Genomic DNA, 21,890 nt, shown 5'->3' with positions numbered 1-21,890 from the left:
TAATATCCGATCGAAAGAGGAAGAATGTGCCTTTTCCACATAAAAAAGTCAAGTCCAAATATGGATTTAGAGTGAAGTTATTCGCAGTTGAATGTGGCATTTCGAGAATCTACTCATTTCATGCTACACGACCTAACACAAGAAGTTTCTGTGCATAAATTGTTCACTCTTGTAATCTCTTGAAGTTCGGCACAACCTTTTTGAAACATCCTGTATGTAGCAATGGACTCATTTGGAAAATAGTCCGTACTAATGTTCCTATTAAACGTCGAAACTGCAAAGGTGATATCATTTGCCTTTTTGGCATTATGCATGTGGACTCCAGATTATCTTTCAATTAAATTGCACTGGACTCATTCCATCTGTACATAATAACGCAATTTTAACCATTTGATTCCCAGTAGATTTAATAATAATTCTATTCGAACTTGCTGCGATTAAGCCGATGATATTCGTCCTGATGCCAATTTATTTGACGAGATCGTTTTAAAGACGATTACACTGTATATGCGTGTATGCAACACTCAGGGATTATCACATATTTGAATGGATCCGTTTGCATTATCAATTTTTCCCGGTTTGTTATTCACGTTGAACAAATTATTATTCCTCTTCCATCAATTGCTTGCACACAAGCAATTGCGTTTCAGAACATAGTAATAAAACTAGTGGAGCATCGATTCCAATTTGTAACCTGAACGGGCGAATTCGGCGATATCGGGAATTTAACAAATCTGCAGGATCGGAATAGACTCAACGCAGGAATTAGATTGATAACGTCCCACTCCTTCGGCCATTAGAGATAATTTAACGCACTTCATTTTAAATCCACCAGAAATGGTCTTAAGTGCTGTTTCTTACAACTCATTACCTTCCAAGTTCCCTGTTACTTCCACGAACGTTCCGAAAGGGATTGAAACGAGAAATTGCCCGATTATATGCAAAAATTTCCTTGATTGTGCTCAAATTATTTAGCGGGAAACTTACTGCGAACGAGAAGAGCACTGTTACACAAGGTGTTCCAGAACGATTACGTCATACTTACAAGAGGTTACATAGGACGCTACCCTGAGAAATTTTCACGTGGAAACCCCCGTTTCGCTCGCGATTGTCAAATTCACAAAACGAACTGATATTAGTTGTTCGATTAATAACAATGTCGGTTAAAACGTTATTCATTAATCGTTAGATGTTAAAATTAGTGGATCTAAATACAAGAGTCCTTAAGCGCTATGAGACAGTCTATCTTAAAACGTTAGTAAGGTGCGGTAAGGTGTTAGGTTGATCGGTTGCGACGCGTGCGCTGCGAATGCTCGTTAAGCAGTCTGGTTCTTCCCCGGTGAATTTTGGCAAGTTCCAGGTCAGAAGAAAGGCGGGAGGGGCTAATTCTCGGTGCCGCAATCCGGTGTTCCGAAACGCATGGGGTAGGCATCTGCGTTTTTATCATAGTTGCAAGGCTGCCTGAATAAATCAACCGCAGGTCTTCTTGGAATTTTCTGATGGTAGAAAGAACGGGCCCTCGCGAGTCTGCCAAGAGACAGTCCTGCTAATAAATTTCTGCCAAAAATGGATGACAAGTAACATGTAAGCACCTAACGACCCCCGATCTAACATAAACCGCTCTGGCTATAGAGTCGTTCTCGTTCGAAACTGCAATGTTAGCTCGTCGACACCGAGAGACTTCGATAATTAATTCAATTTCGTTAAAGATGTCTAATGAGGAAAAATACATCTCAAAGAGGCAAAATGATTGAATCTCGCACCCGCGGATCTTGCGGCACGAAAAGGGAGGCAGCCATCACTCTCCCTAACAGTTCCTCTTGGGCGGCTTTAGGAGTTTCAAACACCGATAATTTGATATAACCCCAGGGAAAAAGTCCAGCGGGCTTAAATCTGACGCTGGTCACTTGGGAGGTCCCTCTCTTTCGATTCGTAGCTTATGAAAATGTCGGTTTAGACGATTTTACACGGTGCGGGCAAAACATGCAGGTGCAGCGTCATATTGCGACCACGTCCTGCCCCGAACGTCCACGGAACGTGTGCGTTGTCCAGTAGTTGAGGAAGGACGGCCCGAAGGAAATGTGCAGATACGAAAAACTGTTTGTTTTGTTCGCTTTCGTTCTAGATGGAGTATTTTGGGGAAAAAAAAATTCCGGAAGCTAAGAGGGCTCACTAGTGGTTTCTGTGCAAAAACTTTTCGCCTCGGCGTTCCCTACGATCTCCTTAAGTTTGGCACGACCTTTTTGGAGCACCCCGTACGTGCAAATTCACTCAGAAAGTATACAATGCAGTTTCCATTAAAGTGTACCAGCATGTTTACATCGGCTATTGCAGTCTAGGATTAAAGATAAAACCGCACCTGACATTTACCAGGAATTAGTGCCCCATTCGTTTAAACGCAAACATGGCAAAAAATAATTAGAAGCAGAAATTAAAATCTCTAAGTCTCTGAAAAGAACCGCCTCCAGGGAACGTAAAACATGTTAAATGAAACTTAAAATTAGGGAGTTAAGTGTAGAACATTAAAGAGAAAAAAAGTAGGCAATTTGCTACCAAATTAGTAGTCCCGATTTCCGAGCCGTAAACACTGCAAAGATGCAAATAATGCCCCAGTTTTAAGTGAAGCGTTATTTGTCTGCTTCTGAGTTCTGCTCTTCAACTTGAATATTGTTAGCAGATAAGTAAATTTAATAGTGTGGTATTTTTCTCTTTCCAGCTCGTTGAATTCTTAAAATAAAACCAAGAAGTACGTCTGACGTATTCCTAGATGTTTTCTCTTTTAAACTCAAAACAATATACGACCTCCTACTCGCCTCGGTGCGGCACAAGTAAATACTTTCTCTTTTCTCGAGAGCTAAAAAGTTTTTTTCCTAAGGTAAGAGTTTTAAAAGATCAGCAACACTCCGTAAATTTACAAATTCATCCCTGCCCTATACACAACTTCTGGCGTTTAAGCTGCTCCGCAAGAGTTCACAGATTTTGAGATTGTTTCAAAAATTACCGATTACCGTTCACCAAATTTTCACGTATGACCTGAACTAACCTTTTTTTTTTTTTTTTTTTTCGAGGAGGGGGAATCTTAAGACACCCGGTTTGGTCCTCAGCCGGGTAGTGTGGGATTCGACCGACCATTATGTCGCCCGCCTACCCACTAAACCCACCTCCCCTCTTCTGCCCCGGGACTACTTCTCAGCATTTCATCAGATCTTCCTCGCTTCCTCGGACTAGGTACGGACAAGGTTCCGCACCCCACTCTTCTTCCTCTCGTTCTCTTTTACAATCTTGGCCCTCAAGATCTTCTCCATCAGGCCCTCAAACGCTATCCACTTGCTCTTACTTTCAACCAGCTCGTTCCTATCGTACTTCGGTTTAGGTCAATTCCCCCCGCCCTTGCCTCAGCGCGATAGCTCTCCCACTCCGGACACATCCACAGTGTGTGCTCCGGTGTGTCCTCCCTTTCGCTACAAAACCAACATTCGGCACTTCTCTCCACTCGTATCCGCTTCAGGTATTTCCCGAACACGCCGTGTTCGGTGAACCTGAACTAACCTGAACTAACCTTTTTTTTTTTTTTTGGCGGAGAAAAATGCTTTTACGCACGCCCGACTGTGTTATTTGGCCAGTCGGGGAGTGTGGGACTCTACTGTCGTAACACCCACTAAAAAACTCCGCTCCTTTTCCTGGAACCACCCTTTCGGGTACTACTTCAGGATTACCTTTCTTCCCTTCTTTCTTGCTTACTCCGCGTTGTTCGCTTGATTTTCCTCGATCAGTGTTCTTTCTCTTCTTTTCTCCTCTATTTCCTTCCTTCTCATTATTTCCCTCAACATTCCAGTCACGATGTTCTAATCCCTCTCGCTTCTCAAGATTATTTCACTCACGTTTCTGACCGTGAGCGATGCTCCGCACTCTTCCTCTGCCTCCCTTCTGCATGCCTCGAACTCCTTGCAGTGGAACACGGTGTGTTCTGCCGTGTCGTCTTCGTCACAAAACCAGCAGCTATTTTCTTCCCTCTTTCCGATTCTCTTCAGATAGGCTCCGAAAACTCCGTGTCCCGTCATCGCCTGCACCACGTGCCAGTCCAAGCTCCCGAATCTCCTCTCCGTCCATTTTCTGACGCATCCGACAAATTTTCTTGCCCACCCATTGTAATTCTCCCATCTTCCTTGCCATTCTCTGTACATTTGATCCTCCGATTCTTTTGCTACCTGCGGTCCCCCCTCCCAATCTCTCTTTCTTCTTTCCGCCAGCAGATCTAGCGATGGCATTCCCGCCAGGGTTGTTACCGCCACCGTCGCCGCCTCGTCGTAATTATCACTACTAGTCTAGAGACAATCGTCATTGGATGCAAACTCTGCATACACAACATCAGCAAAAACTCAATGTATGGATAGATGTAATCAACCATCATCATTGATCAATTTTTTATAGATATGAGCTTAAACAATACATTATACTTCCGCGCATTGTAAAACGAAATAATTCCATTAATTGCCGAAATTTTTCCTGGAGAACGTAAGGAACAAGTAGCCAATAACGTTTGGTTTCAGCAGTATGGTGCATCACCACAGCATACTATGGTTCCGACAGCGAATTTTAATGAGATTTCCCTAGAAAATGTATCGGTGGAGGAGGCGGAATGGAATGGCCGCCACAATCTCCAGATCTTAGGCATTTCGATTTTTTTGGTGGGGTCACTTAAAAGGTTTCGTTTACAAATATGAATCACAAAATGTTGATGATTTACGTCGTAGAATTCAAACAGACTTAGAATTAATAACAAAAGTAACACTGGATAATTGTTAACCTGAACTAACCTGAGTCGTTGCCGAACGATCACTAGAGCCCGATTTAAGCATTTGTTGCAGACATTTTTATTTTGTTTGATGTAATAGTGAGTTACTTTATCGTGTATCTAATAAATTTAATTTTTCAGGAAACTGTAGATTCAATTTTAGGTTTTTGTATACCGTTATATCCCCTACTGAATTGAATTTCATTTGATATACTGGGATGATTACCCTTCCATTTGAAAATAAAAAGTTAGTGGCGGTAGTTGGTAGGGGCGAAAAATTTGCACGTCATAAATAATGCATTAAATGCCCTTTTTTAAATAAAATTATTCTTGTTTAAGCATTTTTTTAAAATTCAAATTTATGAAATTTATAAACGTGTTGCAATACTCTTCACCAGCACTATATTTAAATATTTTTTTGAACAATATATAGTGTAGTTACTGTACAATAGTAAACAACTTTTAAATTAATTTCAAAACTTGTGAAATCCCTCAACTCTTCCGGAACAGTTTATTTAGGCTAGCCATGAACCGTATTCATCGACGTCATACTCATGTGAGCGATAAGAAAAGAACGAATTGCTGTTCTTTATTTGCATATGAGAGTATAATCACTGTTTCGGACTAAGATCATTAGCGGGTATCAAATTGCAATTGAAGGTCTGAATTAACCTTTTTCACCAGTCCCCATCTAAGCCAATTTGCTCTTCTCCTCTACTTTACTCTAAATCATTCGCACTAACATTTATCGAGTTTGTTTCAAAAGGGCTAAGTGTCCCTGCGCGTATAGCCCTTTTAACTGCAACTTTTAGAATAGAAGAAATTCTACAAACATATCTGAAGAACTGTGACTGTCGACGAACACAATATCTCTACAGTATTCTGGTCCAGTTCTGTTACTTTCACTCCACAGATCGAGTTTTGTGCAACCCCTCCATTATGCACTTTTTAAGCCCCCATCGGTATACGGTCAAATCGAAAGCTCGCCTTTTGACGGTGGTAGATTTTCCAAACCGATTACATAATTTCACCATCTACCCTCTTTTGTTGGTCCCCCCACCTCATTCTGATCTTCAAATCTCGTGATATAGCGTTCTTCATTGTCTCTGGTCATTAGTTCTTCAAGTACAGGGTGTCCAGTTTTTTTTTTTTACAATGGAATAACTCAACCAAGGCGAATGAAATAAGAATTTTGCTTTTCCGGGTAGTTTTCTTAGTAAGTATTACACCATCCCTGCAACTGCTCCTCTAGACGTTCTCCTCTGATTCTAGTTGTTTTGAGTAGGTCTCTGCCGTTTTCCTGAACGCTGGGCCTCGGACGGTCCTTTTTACCGTTTCGCACATTTAACTTTTGTGTTATGCTACTTTCACGCGTTGCTCTTCTTTTTCTTATATTTTACTATGCGATTTAAATCTCAGTTATTTTCCTTCGTTTCTCCTCTTTAACCCAAAAGATTTTCCTTTGTTCTCGCCGATCGAAGCCCAAAGATAAAAAATTTATACTAGTGTCTACTTAATAATTCCCATCAGTTCGATAAACTCGGAGAGATCACATTCGATATAGCTAACTTACAATAATTGACTAACGTCAAAGTTTGCAGCCTTAATTAACAAAATTAGATTAGATTTAATTCGAACGGAATAATTTGAATAGAAGCTCTATTGTGCCCCAGCATCTATTACAGTTCACAGAAGACTCAGTTTCCCGAGGAAATCTGTCACTCTGATCAGTGCAATTTTATGCAAATTGGTATCACACAATTTCGGGTTTTGATGCGAAAATCGTTTTAATACGTTTTTATACTGAAGGAGGAAGAAGAACGTATTTTATTGCCAAAGATGATCTTTGGTCAACGGGCATCGGGTCTGTTCATCAAAAATTCCGTGTCAAAAAATTCGACTTCCTTACTAGTTACTACATAAAATCTTTGGGTTGAGAAGCGCCCCTATGCGTGTTGGCTGCTGGTTGAATACAAGTTGAAAAGAAAATTAATTAAAAATAGGATTATTTTGATTAAAAGGGGAGGAGAAAAGATTAGGGATTTTATCCGATTAAATCCGTAGTTTGGCGGATTTATAACTTCTCAGTATAATTCTCCCCGTACTTGCCCGTATAAATTAAATTTGCGTCGGAGTTTGCCGGGTACAGTTATTTAAATCCGACACAGGAAATTCAAACTCCAACACAGAATTACATAACATATACAATGCAAAGGTGTGGATTTGCGAATGTTTACTGCATTTACGTTTCTGTTTGGCAAATGAACTTTAATGATAAGTATGTCCGATTTTCAGATGGAAAGTTTCGGATTGGTCGAAATGCTCCAAACCATGCGGAGGCGGCGAAAAGTCAAGAAAGGTAGACTGCAAGCAAGTTATGGCGCAAAACCACACGGTAGACAGACTGTCGACCCTGTGTCCCACCCCGAAACCACTAGAAAGGAAACCTTGTAATACCAAAAGCTGTGTGATTGAGAGCGATAAGCCGATTATTAGTGTCACCAATAGTACTTTCATACAACACGATCCAAAGAAAAACAAAGTTACAGTTAAAGTTGGAGGAGCGGCTACTCTCTTTACTGGGACCACGGTCAAAATCAAATGTCCGGTTAAGCGGTTTGACCGGTCAAAAATTTTATGGAAAAAAGACAATACGTTTCTTCCGCAAAATAAGAAATTCAAGAGCTCCAAGAAGGGAGCTTTAAGGGTTCAGAATTTGTCGTTGAGGGATATGGGTACATACACGTGCGTAGCTGGTGAGTAGGTAACGTCTAATAACAACGTATTTTATTATTTCATTTTGTTGGATCAGGTACCTAATCCAGCTTGAAAAATCTGGAAAGTTACCCGAAAATATTCGAACACAAATGGGAATTTCCCAGTCACTGTGGCCATCCATCATCCGAAAATCTCGTTTTATTATTGATGTGAGATCGATTAATCAGTAGTTGCTACGTCTCGGATAGAAAAGTTTTCCCTATTTGTAAACGGCAAATATAATTTTATGCGGAAAGTTTCTTTTTAATTAATGTCTTTTAAAATTTTGTTTAAACGCAGTAATGCCCCTTAGTGGTACAAAATATACTTAGCTTGCGATTAAAAAAAACATTCGCTATTTCCAGGAAAATCTGCAGCAAGCATATCAATATCAATAAGGCCTAAGCCAGGGGAATTCACCACCTCCGAGGAAGTCCAAAAGCAATATCAGATGGACTTGATTCCGAACGAGCATATTCCAAGTTCGGACGGGAAACCCGTGTACACTGCAGACGATCAGTCGCATGAACAAAAGCCCGATAGCTCCAAGACGAAGACATTTAAGTAAGCAAATACTTACAGCAAAATTCTACTTTAACACAAATGTCCTAGGTTTTATAACCAGTACTTCAGAAATGGTCGAGAGACGCTCTTATAAGTGTAGACCCTATTTCCTTTTGCTTGTGAGTTACAGGTTGATGGCCACTAGTTTTTATAAAACTTGGATCTGATGATAAAAATTTACATTTAAAATGAATAAGTTTTAAAAATGACTGAATCTTAAAAGACTGTGATAAACCAATAACTTAAGGTAATCTGAGTGTCGCAAAAATCCATTACAATTTTAGTGATTATCTATAGACACGTAGGTTATAGGTACAGTAAAAGTAGAGGCAATTTTGAAGTGGAAAATGTGGCGAAGAAATTTAACAAATAATATGAATGTTTATTGAATATAAAATTGGTACTCACGAAAAACAAAAATTAACTGAATGTTTAAAAAAATATACAGGTATCACCAGTTCGAATCGGAACATGAGAATTGTGCAAGTGGGAGAAAGACCGCATAAGTTTCAATATGCCTCCGACAAAGAGTAACATTTAAGTGGGGGGAGTGAGTCCGGCCAACTTCTCCAAGTAGATGTGTAGATTAGTATCGATTGGCAGCGGTTGTGGAATTTTTCAAATAATCAGAGCAATAAGGAATAAAGCAAATACTAAATGAAAAAAAAAAAAGAAACCACAACACCTCTGCGCGTTAAAATCGAAATTCCGTACATGCTACAGCCAGTGTCACCAACTCAATCATAGACCCACCAAGAGGTCATAAACAAATTTCAGCGAATCCACATCATTATATTCATCAATGACCCACCTAATTTATAACATAACGGAGAAACATATAATAATTTATAAATAAGTAAAAATCAATCTCAAGTTATATCTGGCTAAACAACGGACTGACTTCGCCCATTTCGTTGATCCTTGTTAGAGACATCTTAAACCTTATGCAATCCTTCTCCTATCTGCGCAATTCCTATGTTCCGACTTGATATAACGATACCTGCATATTTAGCCACAGTAAAAGACTACCTTATTATGTATTTTATATATTTTATACATATTTTTATACATTTTTATAAATGCATATATATATATATATATGTTATAGTCTCTCGTTATTTTTCAACCTCATATATTTTTATTTTTAGATTCTTCACTCCTACCTCCTCGCCTTCCAGCCTTACGTTGGACGGATATGCAAAAAGTACCCCTCTCTCCGACCAATCTGGAGTTATTCCAAATCGAAACCAGGTACCTATAGGACCAAAAAAATATCGTGTATTAGTATCCTTAACGAGGCACATATCGCCCCAGCAGACTTTATGTATTCATTACAGAATGCTATTGTTGTTGTGCACTCCTTTACCTGCATAACTGGAATTGCTCAAGTTACCTACCCGACATTTCCAGCGATTCTCTATTCCTAAACTCCATTATCCACAGCTTGGAGTTTGCTACTAATTGCATGAGATGTTATATCGTCGTCGACATGAAAAAAACACTTAAGCTTCTCACACAAATGGCCCTTATTGCTCCATTCGACGTACAAAATCGATAGTCGCTTGAAAAACAACAGGGTCGGACGACGATATATATATATATATATATATATATATATATATATCGGTGCTAATTAACCATAATTTCAAATTGAATTGTAATTGTTTATGTCGCTAAACTAATACGACATCTCTAACAATTTTCTTACTTCCCTAATTGCTGCACCAAGGATAAAATCTCGAACTTACCTTCGAGCTCTTCGGAGTTGCTGAATACTCCGAATTATGGAGATTCCAGGAGTTCTGCAAGTCGTATTATGCCAAACTTTCTGTCGTTAATCTCCAAAATACAGGTTCGAAAGTTTAGTTACTAAATTCTGTCAGTGTCTGGTTTATATTGTCGAAATAGTTACTAACATAAATTAAACAATTTTATAGACTTTTGTATACTCAACAGTGATATTTGCTGTTTACTAATTAAAATTATTCATTTATTTGAGTTACTTCTCGTAAATATGGTGAAATTCTGAGGAACTTTAGAAAGTAGACGCATAACTACAATTCAATTTCAATTAGGCTCTATGGTTATTCAACTCTCAGCCGTCAAGAGGACACAGGATGGCCACTTTCACAGTTCCAGAACAAATCCCCGCTACTGAACATCCACGGGTGACCACACCACTAAATAATATTGACAACGTAGCGGTGGGTGGAATGAAAAGGCGAATATTCAAACTCGAGTGGAAAGTCTCCAATTGGACAGCATGCTCGGAATCTTGCGGGGGAAAAGGCTTAAAAACTCGAAACTTAAGGTACCAATACAGGGTTACTTCAAAGTAGGAAACGCTGAAAATGTATGTTTACTACGAAGGGTTGTCCGTAATTACCATGATTCGTTAAAGTATACAGGATCATGAAACCAAAACTTGGACCTCCCTTAACTTTGAAAAATAAAAACTGTTCGGAAATTCCCAAAGATACGTTAAAAGAGATTTTCAGGGGGACGAATTGTTATATAAAATTCAACCTTATGCGCGTCGCAGCTACCCTCTCAAAAATTTTAAATGGCAGGAGGGGTCATGTGGAACCTCAAATTCGAGGTGCTGCAAAACCACATTCATTATGTATGCATGATGCAATGCGATTCAAAATTTACCGATTAAGGTTTGATGAAAACAGCTATAAATTTCGTAAAAAATTTAACTGATTTATTATTGGATTTTTTACTGTTTAACTAACAGTAAGTAAACACTAAAAAAACTTGTTTGTTGACGGGAAATCTATTTGTTTTCGAATTTGTGCTCACCAACAATTTTTAGTTATTTTTAATTATTTATTTATACTTTTAAATTTCTTTTATAGTTTTTTATTTTTTTATCTTTAAGGTGTTTAACCATTTTTTTTCATTGTTTACGCACTAAACTGACCGTGTATTGCATTTTTTACGATAAACTGTAATTACGTACTTAAGACAAAATATGTTTATAATAATTGAAAAAAAAAAGCAAATAATAAAATTAACAAAACATCAAACTAAAGATAAAAAAACAATCGAGAATAGAAGGAACATTTAAATTTTTAAACCAGCTTTCCCAGCAGTCTAAATAAGGCTATAATAATAGCATTAGAGTCACTTTAGAGCATCATTAAAATCCCTAACAGAACAGCTCTGCCAAATGAAAATAAAATCTTTCTCCTTCGAAAAAGCTTACTTTTGAACAACCTTGTATACGTCCCAAATTTATATTGTGTATCCCTAAAAATTACCAGCATGATTATACTACGAACTCCTCAGGTGTAAATAGGAAAATTAAACTATGTACTATGATAACTGGTGTATGTACACATATGCAAAAAACCTAGAGTAAACACCTAATAATTTTACAATGCCTTATAGCATCTCGATTAGCTGGTCTATCTTGGGGAGCACAATATTCACCGAGCTACTAAAGTTGCTCTGTGAATCTTGTAGTACACCGAAAGGGAAATTTATTGAAAATGAAGCAGTTTTACGTATAGGTAAATCAATTGAATCCACCTATTTTTGTCCCTTTATTTTTTTCTGGGACCCTGTATTATTAATACACAGTCTTAAGTCGTTAATATGTAAGTTTACATTTTTCATTCAGTTGTAGAATACAATTAGTCAATGCAAGTCGGTCCACTGAAGATGAGTTTTGCGAACAGGCTAAAATACCAAAACCTGATTCAAAAAGAACATGTGGATTTCAAGAATGTCCCTTTTGGAGCACTAGCGAATGGAGCACTTGTGAAAGTTCCAAATGTTCTTCACTACAAAAAGGTATATCATATTTTTTAAACTGTGTTCTTTGCATTTAAAGTTACTTGCAATAAATGAATAAAAAAATATATAATCGCTCCTTAGGGGCCTTTTAAAATGGATCATCAACAGCTTTGTGACCCGAGCTTAAATATTTTTTACTTATAATTAATTCATATTCCCCAAATATTGAATAAGCAACAGTTCGCTACAGGAACAACTTGCGTATTAATTAATCCAATCCATTTTAATTCCAGCAATGCAAAAGCGGTTGGTTAGATGTCAGCTCTCTGGGAATTTATCTGTAAATAATAACTTGTGTTCGTTCAAAGAGAGACCTAGTGATAAACAAGAATGCAATAATACTAAATGTGTAGGAATGTGGAAAGTTAGCAGTTGGTCACAGGTAACTTTATTTTGCATGCATTGCACTCATGGCCTTACCTTGGCCAGTTGCATCAAGTCACTGAAAATTACTAACACAGATACGTTTGTACTGAATGTAGGCGGAGATGTGTCCTTTTTGAATACTGAACAAGCATCAAGTGTCGTATCCTTCAAAGGCATTACATATAATTCAACTTTACACAAACGAATTCTTTCAAATTAAATATACCGTTTCGACTTACGACCAGCTATTATTCTCTTTAAAGTATTGAATAAACAAGTTGAAAACCAGTACCTAACTCATCAGCATTCAAACATCACATATCTACTTTTTCTTTTAAATAAATTCTACATTCAGCGACCCATAAAATTTTAACATTATAATTTTCAGTGCAACGCTCAATGTGGAGAAATAGGTGATAAGTACCGAACTTTTCACTGCGTTTGGTACGGCACAAAAAAACCAGCTGGTGATGCTTGCAAAAATGTTCCTAAACCGTTAAAGAGCAAACCGTGTAGAGGCCCCCCCTGTTCAAAAAATTCATGTAAGCATACTTAATTTAATCCTTTAGATTTCAAATAACTGATTATTCGATTCCCTTTCAGCGAAAGGTTGTAAGGACCTGTCCAGGTACTGTACCAACGTCAAAACTTTCAACTTGTGCACAGTAGTGCGATATAAACAGCAATGCTGTAACAGTTGCAGAAATTATTATTAGACTGTATTTTGATCTTAAATATTAAGAGAAATGAAACATCGAGGAATAAATTAATGCATCGCATTGATAATATCATCACCTTAAAGGTTTAAAAGAGCCTAAGAATGTCCCTGTTGGAATCCTGCTCCCTAATCTTGATATTGTACTGTTAATAATAATAATAGTCAATACAATATTATTACTTGCTTACTTTACTTAAGGAATAGATAGTTAATAATGTGAAAGATTCTCATATCGGAATAAGAATAATTTCCTCTAATAAGATCTATTGAGATTTTCACGATCTTAACAGATCATTCATATGGTGTCCTAATGGATTGGATCTAAATATAATCTGATAGAATATTTTGCCTTGTAGGTTCTACTAGCTGACATTCTTCTAATTCAAGATTATCAGATATTAAAGAAATATCTTTTTTACAATAATCAATTGCAACCAGTAGAATCACCTCAAAGCAAATTTGCTTGTAAATTTCCGTTTTGTAATTTTATTATTCGTTTCATATTTATTGTACTTAGTCCTGCGTCTGTACTAAAAAAAATAAGTTTAACTTATTTTTCACTGAAACTAAATGGTCTATTCAAGGGAATTTGTAGTTAAGTATAATGTAAGTATTAATATAAAGGGTGATTAATAAAAAAAAACTAAGTAAATATTGAACAAGCCAGCATCCACTTGCGAGTTTCTTTTTATGATCACCCATATGTTACATATTCAGTCCTTAATTTATTTAGATATCCGTTATGTTATTAAAGTAGTAGATACAAGAAAAGCAGCCAATCAATAGCTATTTTATACTTGAGATAAAATTTTAGTTTACTTGGTAGGTAGGTAATTAATAATAAATAAGTAAGATTAATATAATATTTATTTCCAAAAAAGTTTCAATCCATGATTGGGGTAGGTATTCGGTCCAAGTGAATTCTAATTTTAGTTCATGTGTGCCTCGGGTCTCTTCCTGAGTGCATTTGGCTCGTGGTTTGAGACTGAACACAGAAGAAACATTAATAAAGCAGTATTATTAAATAATACGTGTAAAATGGAATACATAATTAAAAATAATTGTATCTAGAAACGTTTCTAATTTAATAAGTTAACATAATATATGTTACAAAACCAGCTTTAATTGTAAGACAAATGAGCTTTATTATTAAATAAAAAATAAATTGTAAAAATATATTGTATATCTACGATAATATTAAATCAATATCTAATTCTAAGAAATTTTAGGTCAATATAATGGTTAAATTAAATTATTGTTAAAACCTGCCTAAACTATATTCAGCTTATTAAACGAATGATAAGATTGTTTATATAAGTCAATAGTTATTTAATACGTAAGTCCAATTATTATACAGTTAAAGCAATCTTGTTTTTTTCCATATACTCCCTATTTTCTTGAATTTAAGCCGGCATAACGTGTTACTATAAAACAAGGCTGTTTACTACAAGTTTGTACGCTCAGTAAAAAGATTATTATCATTGTTAAGTTATATACTTTCAATCCTTCGTAGATGCCATTCACCGATAATTATTTAATGATTTAATGTTATGGAGGTTAATATATAATTGAGTCTTAAAATTGTTTTTAAACTTACATTTTCCCCTCAACCATAACTTTTTGCAGAAATCAAATATGTCAGGGATACCGTTACGTGAGTTCGAATCGATAAAAATATTTCATGTACATATGCACTTTTATAATTTCTGTAAGCTTAGTTCTTTCCATCTGTGTAGCACGTCATCTTCAGGCTTTGCCATTAATTCTTCCAGCAATTTCCAGCCTTTTCTCGCTGTTGTTAGGACGTACTTGTTTTCGGGTTCGCGTAAGTTAGCGAAAGCTCCCAAAACTAAAGATTGACAAAACCTGGTCATAACACAAATCTACAAACAAATTAATTTCATAAACATGCATCACGTTCAATCTAAGTCATAAAATCTTACTTTCAGTAACTGAAATTCATTTTCTGTAATATTTCTAAAGGAAGAATATCCTCCCAACACATATCCTGCACTGTCTATATTATTTGTTAAGGAAATCATGTATGTCATGGCAAGTGCCAGTTCGTATAAATAGCAGCAATAATGTGTATCTCCGAAGTCAATTAGGGCTTTTACGGATACTTCTTCGTTACTAGCGTCAATTATTAAATTTTGCTCATTTATGTCCCCGTGTATGATACCTAAAATATTTTAAGTATGATTTTCGAAAGTATAAAAGAGAATCCAAGTGAAAAAGTTTGAATTAACCCGGAGAATTTATACCTTTGGCTAGTTCGTCCTGAATATCGATCACACGTAATTTAAACTCGGAAATAGTTTTCTTAATTAGAGTTTGTCGAGATTCTTCAACGGCATGTAAGTAATTGAGTATATCTGGGGCCGATCCTAAGCACCATTGCATATATTTGTGATATGCGGGATGGTCAAATTTCTATAACAAAAAACTGGATAGGTAAAGTACAAAATTGAACTAAAAATAAAGCTGAATGCATCACATAAGATAATCAAAACTTCGAGATGAAAATAGTTAAATCGCGCATGCAGTTCAACATGAAATGTAAAACTAAATAGTAAATTTTTTAGTTTAACCCTGTAAAATTTAAAAGTGCCGTGGATTTTTTAGCACTTATAACGGTGATTTGATAACTACTACCCTTTTCGATATTACCACAAGAATACCTATTTAGCCCACGCTGCTGTTAAATAAGGCTGTAAATTTGTTTCTTAAACAGTTATTTATTATTGTTTGCTAAAATCTAAGATATTCTCATTTCCATTAAAATTTTCGTCACCTGCAGCACCAAGTCAATCTTTGCTGTGAAAACTCCTACATCAAAATACAGTCGCTCGTTCGTATTTTCCAATTTATATAGAATATCCCCTGAAATATACTCTAGAAGCCTGACGACATGAGTTCCCGAGACTAGAGATATAATACCAAATGATTTTTGCTCTTTTGTCACTACCGGTTTGGGGCAACGAATGCCATTTTGGTCTGAAATAAAAAACTATATTGATACACAAATCTTGTTTGCAGATAAGCAAAACCTTTAAGAGTTTGCCACAAAAAATTAGACATGCACAGACACTTACTTAAAAACCAGAGTAGCTCCGTTTGAGCCTCAAATCCTGGTTTATTCTTGGAATCCAATGAATTGACGATTTTAAGCACGTACCCGTCATTAAAACACTTTTCAATGTGAGCATTACTATTAACTGTCTCGTCCACTACTATATGAAAGTTTTTGTCGTCATACCCATTTAATTCTCTAATACTCAACACTTTCAAACCATACATATCAAAAACAATATTTCTCACTTCATCGAAATCCACTCTGGGCTTAACTAATTCTTGATTTTCTGTTGTCATATTTCCAAAGGCGATTTTCACTTCACTGATTGAGTTACAAAATTAAAGAAAGGATTTTAATTGAGACACTTTAGTTTAAATTGGTTGTAATGAACTCTTATTAAAATTATTGTTATTATTAAGGTGGTGATTTCAGTTCGTCGCAATTATTTCTTGCTACAATTTATTTAGATATAATTGATATCAGGAGCAATAAGCTGGAAACGAATGAGGTTGGTAGGATTTTAAAATATCTATATCTTTGTTGTTATCGCCTCAGCTTATCTATCTTTAGATAAACTTAAATTACATTTAGCAAAGAAAATGGCTAGAGATAACACGAGTAAATACACTAGTTTACTCAATTTTAGTATAGTATGTACTTACCTACCACAAAAGTGTCTCATTTGGGACTATAATAATGTTACAATTCTTTCGTTCTTTATTCAATGCAAATCAAACTGATCCCAAACGACAGAGCTCATCAAGGAAAAAATGAAAAAAAAAAACACAGGCATTTTTAATCGAAAATTATTCAAAACAGGCACCTTATATACTACAAAAAATCTTAAGTCCCTGTCATAGATTCTATCCCTGAAACGCATACGTTTGGGTACATTCCACATCAAATAGATATAATCTTTGAAAACTTAGGAAATCCTGGATAAAACTTGAGCTCTCCTGTCGGTGTTCTGAAACAATGCCATAATAAGCTGCTTTAGCTCGGGTACGGTAAAATACAAGGCTAAAGGCCCCTTTCTGTTGGCCCATCTATCCTGAATGTCTACCAAACTCGCGTTTAACACAAAATTAAGTTCATTCAACTTATTCCACAGAGGAACGTACAATGTTACTTCGTTCGGGTTGGTAAAGAGCTTTGCTCCCCTGGCTAATACCAGCTTGATGATGTCAACTAGTTCTCCCGCAGCGGTGGCACTAATATCCTGGCATTTCATTATCGGACCAATGATGCTTTCGCATAGAGTATTCACTATGGTCCCCATGTTCTGATTATAAGTTTTGTATTGTAAAACTTTATGCCACACAGTCCGCAGTAGCTCTTGTTGCCTCAAACACTGTCTAACGCATTTCTCAGTGTTTGGTTCAAGTTTCTCGATAGTCGGGCCTCCGAGCTGGGCTCCTACCATGATTTCTGCAATTTGCTTTAGCTGAGCATCGAGGTACTTGTGGAATAAACTCATCCCCACTACAGGAAACGCTCTTATTTCTGTGGTAAAGTCGCAGTACTGCAAGTCGTATTTTAACTGATTGCTGTATTCCAACTCCCACTGTATTAATCTGTAGCGGATGTATTGGCAATTATTAAGAAATATTGCGATTTGCTGTGGAAGAGTTGTTAAGTAGGTTTTGTAGTGTCCGGGAACAAAAGTACGATAGCTACACAGAATTTTTGTTACGGTATCGAAGAGCCTACCGCCTGTTACCGGAGACGATTCTATTGCTGCCTGAAGAATTTTTTCACAAAATTTTAAAAGTTCAACTACGTTTTTGGAGACAGAACATTGTGACAACTTTTCGTGGTCCTCTGAAAATGTAATTAAATGAGTACAAATGTAATTGACCAGATTTCGTAACTGCCAATTTACCCAATGGAGAGTCGAGTTCAGTAGGCATCTCCAGTTCAACTATATCATGAAGATCCTTCTTGATTATTTCCATAGCAGTGTTTAAGTATGCTTCACATTTCTTATTTATGAACAATACATCTATATTATTAATATATTGCAGAATCGATACAGTGTCGGTAGTGAAAATATGCGCTTCTGAAATATGGGAATTTCAATTGAGTACTAGGAAAAACCTTTTTAAAGCATTACATTTCGTTAAAAAAATTTAGAAATTTGATATCATGAATAGCATATAGGAAAACTACAAATATAATGAGATGAGAATATATATATAACGGAAGTATGAAAAATCACAAAAAAATTAGCAGAAAATTCACTTTATAATAGTGTTGAAGAGACCTATAACGTCCACATTATGACATAAGAAATTTGTCATCGGCAGGGGTGTTATTGAATAAACTTGGATGATTATTTCTGCAGGAAAGGTTTAGGAGTTTTTGAAGAATCCAGTGTACATGTATATTGTAGAGCAATTTTGTAGACATATGAGAAGTATTTTGCGCTAAATAATTTATAACACCTAAGTCAATAATCTCCAAAACAATAACTAAAAATTACATGATTATTGCACTTAGGAAGATTCTATCTTTATAAATTATAATATTTTCTTAGGAGGCAACAGTAGGATTTGGATAAGATATGGTATGAGAATGAAATTTTATTAACATGGAAACTCTAATTTTACATATACATACCTAAAAGCGACTTCTCTAAGTCTTCAGTGGCCTGCTGTACTACCTTAAATCCTTTCAAAGCTTCTTCGTTAGAGGGTATAGTATCCCTTAAACATTGTTTTATTATCAACTCGGACAAATTATCTCTAATATCATTTCCGATATATTGAAGTGCAGGTTCCTCTTCATTCACATTATAGGAAAAATTTTCCTTCAGAAATTTTAAAACTGTGTGTAAATTATTGAATACGATCTTATAGGATGCTTTTTCTTCCGATGTTTTTGTTAACTCAAGAAAGGCATACGTGTCATCCTCTCTTGTTGACACCGTGAATTCGTTGTTTACCAATGGAGTAAATATATTCAACCAAAGGTCTATGGCCATATTAAACAATGGTGTAACTTGGTCCATTGTTTGGTATAAACCAGAAATTACTTCTTGCATTTGTGGATTGTACTTTTTAATTTTTAAAATCAATGATGACTTGTCATCTTTCTTTATTAATTTTACATTATTTTTAAATGTAGTGTTCAGGGCTTCAAAAAATCTAAAAACAGAGTGAAACATGTTCTACTGAAAACAAAACAACCCAGTGAGAGTTTTATAACAAATATTTGTTTCTTACTTTACATCTGATCCTTATTTTTTTTATCAATAAATCTCTGATTTAAAACTGATAATATAACAGTAAACTTACACTGTTTCTTTAGCCTGCAAAGCTTCTTCTAGTATATCAAATATTTGACTTTTTTCTGATAAAAGACATGTAACAGCTTCTCTCAACTGTAGTACAATATGAGCACCTTTTAGATAGGCTGAACAGGTCAAACTGCTGTCCAGGTCATTAAATAATTGAAGAATTTTCCGAATATTCAACAAGTAATGTAATTTAGCATCAATTATTTGTAATTTGGCAATATTTTTTGAAACATCATCAAGATCTAGATCTTTATCTTTGATACATTGTGCTTTTTCTTGTAGTTCTTTTAATTTAGTTCGATGTAGTAGAGCTTTATTCAATAAGGCACTGTTAGTGGTATTTCTATAAAAAAAATGCGAAACTTACAAATACGATATCTACGTCATAAAATACAAACCTTTGAACATATTTAACATAAACATTTTCAACATAGGTAGTAACATCCTTCATCAATTCCTCAACAGTACGTTCCAGCTCAGGAGTATTTTTGGAAAGAGTAGAGGCCCAATTTTCGGTAGCGGATTGAACGATCTGTGCTACAAAACTCATTTTGGGGATTTGATTTTCAGTTATGATTTAATGGTAACCTGAGATACAAAAAAACTAATCATATTTATGGCTCTATCAGTAAAATCAATGCATTTCACATACAGTCAGTGTAGAAATTATTCATACAGTAGAAAATGTTATATAAAAGGTAATGTTTTAACGTTATTAAGAAATTAAAAAAGACCACAAATAATAATAAATTTTGTATTTTATGTTTGCATATATTTTTAATGAAAAATAACAAATTATTAATGTTGATTACTAATGATTAATATAAACAACTAAATGAAATAGGAACACACACAAAGTATACATAAAGACCTAAAATAATAACAATAAATTTTGTTTCAATAACATTTTAAGTTTGCTTTCGACTTTATTATTGCTTCTAGTTTTCTAGGCATAGAATTATCTAAACTTGATGATATTTTCTTCCATTCTTCATGAAGAGTCACCATTAACCTTTGTTTGGATGAAATAACATGATTCTTATTTTTTTCTGAGATAGTCTAACAGATGTTTGATTAGGTTAGTGTCCAGTAACTATGAAAATGTCTTAAAATATTTTGGGGTATTGTGCAAGATATAGAGTTTAGTGTTTGGAATTGTTATCTTAACTAAATATAAAATCATCCCTAATCTCCATTTTAATTGCCCTACCATGAACGTGGATTTTTTCAATATTTATAAACATATATTGGTTTACTATTCCATCTATAAAATGACACAAATGACATCTTATTCCTGCGGTGCTCATACAGCCCGATACCATTACCGAACCTCTGCAGTCCATTACATTTGGTCACAAATTTTCTGCATTAAATGCAGTGAACTTTTTCCTCCACACCTTAAAATGTCTTTTATTCTCAAAAACTTCAAATTTGCTCTCATCTGTGAAAATCACTCTTTTCTAATAATGTTATGGGAGTGTTAATATAAGTTCTAGCAAACTCTAATTGTTTCTTTCAATTAGCATAATTTAGTTATTTTTTACTCTTTATTTTTTTAAAAACTTCCAATAATATTGGTTGAAACATCCTTATTTTTGAAAATTTTCAGTTCTGCAGTAATTTTTTCATGGCTTTTCTTTTACTTTTCATGTGATTAGATGTTCTGAGTAATTATTTATTAGACGTCTTGAGCGTCGTAGATTTTTTTAGGTTTTTTGCAGATAGTATCTGTTTATTATACTTTGAATAGTAGACCTTGATTTATTTACTATTCAACTAATTTCTGCCAACAATTTGCAGTCATTATGTAGTTTAAGAATTATTTGTTGCAACTCTTGTGATATTTTGCTACCTTTATGTCCTACGATCACAATAGTCACTAAAAATTTAATCTTATCACCCTGAATGAACTGAAGCTGCTACATCTTGTCATTATTAATATGTTATTTTAGATAGATTGTGTCTCAACTATAGTTTAAGGTGTAAAATTCAGAAGTGTATGAATCCTTTTTGCAAACCTGGCCCTGCTCGTTTGTTTGCTTATGTTGTTATTCCTGTACCAACTATTTTTTTTTTTTTAATATTTGGTAAAATCATATTTTAAAAAGGTCAAAGGATACTAATGATCAATGTAGTGTTGTAAAAAAATGTATAATAACGTCGAAACATTATGTTTTATATAATATTATCTGCTGTAGGAACGCTCTTTGCACTGACTGTAATTCTTTACCTACCTATAATACAATAATAATAACTTTGATCTAATTCGGCAATTTAGGACCTTTAGGGCTATATTATAAGTTTTTCTATACACACAGGTATTTCTTATCGGACTTAGGAACCTTTCTTTATAATAATTGATGTACTGCGGATCTCTGGATTTGTTTTTTTTTCCATCACTTTTTTGTTTGTTTTTTGCTGTCAAACTTTGAGGTTAGAAGTAGAAATAAATGACATTTTTGAATGTTATAATCAAAACAAATAACAGTTTTATCGTAGTGCGGCTGCGCAG

General features: G+C 35.2%; 3 protein-coding genes across 5 annotated transcripts in view; 1 reads left to right on the top strand and 2 right to left on the bottom strand.

Moving 5' to 3' along the window:
• nolo (no long nerve cord) overlaps positions 1 to 13,717 on the top strand; it is a 252,886-nt gene extending 239,169 nt beyond the window's left edge. Inside the window, exons 16-24 of one of the 2 annotated variants that reach the window (XM_066283256.1) lie at positions 7,091 to 7,551; positions 7,918 to 8,116; positions 9,265 to 9,367; positions 9,846 to 9,968; positions 10,192 to 10,427; positions 11,745 to 11,917; positions 12,154 to 12,302; positions 12,675 to 12,828; positions 12,890 to 13,717. In XM_066283256.1, coding sequence (XP_066139353.1) covers positions 7,091 to 7,551; positions 7,918 to 8,116; positions 9,265 to 9,367; positions 9,846 to 9,968; positions 10,192 to 10,427; positions 11,745 to 11,917; positions 12,154 to 12,302; positions 12,675 to 12,828; positions 12,890 to 13,002 — 1,711 coding nt within the window. In that variant the 3' untranslated portion in view covers positions 13,003 to 13,717. The remainder of the gene's footprint in view (positions 1 to 7,090; positions 7,552 to 7,917; positions 8,117 to 9,264; positions 9,368 to 9,845; positions 9,969 to 10,191; positions 10,428 to 11,744; positions 11,918 to 12,153; positions 12,303 to 12,674; positions 12,829 to 12,889) is intronic. The other variant, XM_066283257.1, reaches the window with a different exon arrangement.
• A 136-nt stretch (positions 13,718 to 13,853) lies between these two features.
• On the bottom strand, positions 13,854 to 16,621 carry LOC136339780 (hydroxylysine kinase). Of its 2 annotated transcripts, XR_010732205.1 has the most exons (6): positions 16,100 to 16,621; positions 15,799 to 16,001; positions 15,269 to 15,437; positions 14,948 to 15,186; positions 14,602 to 14,887; positions 13,854 to 13,989 (listed from the first exon to the last, which is right to left on the bottom strand). XR_010732205.1 is itself a non-coding variant. In XM_066283262.1 (5 exons), the coding sequence occupies exons 1-5, from the start codon at positions 16,374 to 16,376 to the stop codon at positions 14,702 to 14,704; spliced, it is 1,074 nt and encodes a 357-aa protein (XP_066139359.1). In that variant the 5' UTR covers positions 16,377 to 16,621; the 3' UTR covers positions 14,066 to 14,701. The 2 variants fall into 2 exon arrangements, 1 of the variants encoding a protein (XP_066139359.1); XM_066283262.1 differs by lacking the exon at positions 13,854 to 13,989 and having other exon boundaries at positions 14,066 to 14,887.
• A 236-nt stretch (positions 16,622 to 16,857) lies between these two features.
• Positions 16,858 to 21,814, bottom strand: Zw10 (Zeste-white 10). The gene is made up of 6 exons (XM_066283260.1): positions 21,613 to 21,814; positions 19,777 to 19,966; positions 19,377 to 19,721; positions 18,700 to 19,226; positions 17,963 to 18,139; positions 16,858 to 17,901 (listed from the first exon to the last, which is right to left on the bottom strand). Exons 2-6 carry the CDS (start codon positions 19,926 to 19,928, stop codon positions 17,006 to 17,008), a joined length of 2,097 nt encoding a protein of 698 aa, XP_066139357.1. The 5' UTR covers positions 19,929 to 19,966; positions 21,613 to 21,814; the 3' UTR covers positions 16,858 to 17,005.
• Positions 21,815 to 21,890: the final 76 nt, after the last annotated feature.

Source organism: Euwallacea fornicatus, chromosome 6 (genome assembly GCF_040115645.1).
Source record: "Euwallacea fornicatus isolate EFF26 chromosome 6, ASM4011564v1, whole genome shotgun sequence".
Taxonomy (NCBI): domain Eukaryota; kingdom Metazoa; phylum Arthropoda; class Insecta; order Coleoptera; family Curculionidae; genus Euwallacea; species Euwallacea fornicatus.
Note: the sequence above shows the minus strand (reverse complement) of the source record. Positions and strands in the feature narration are given on the sequence as shown.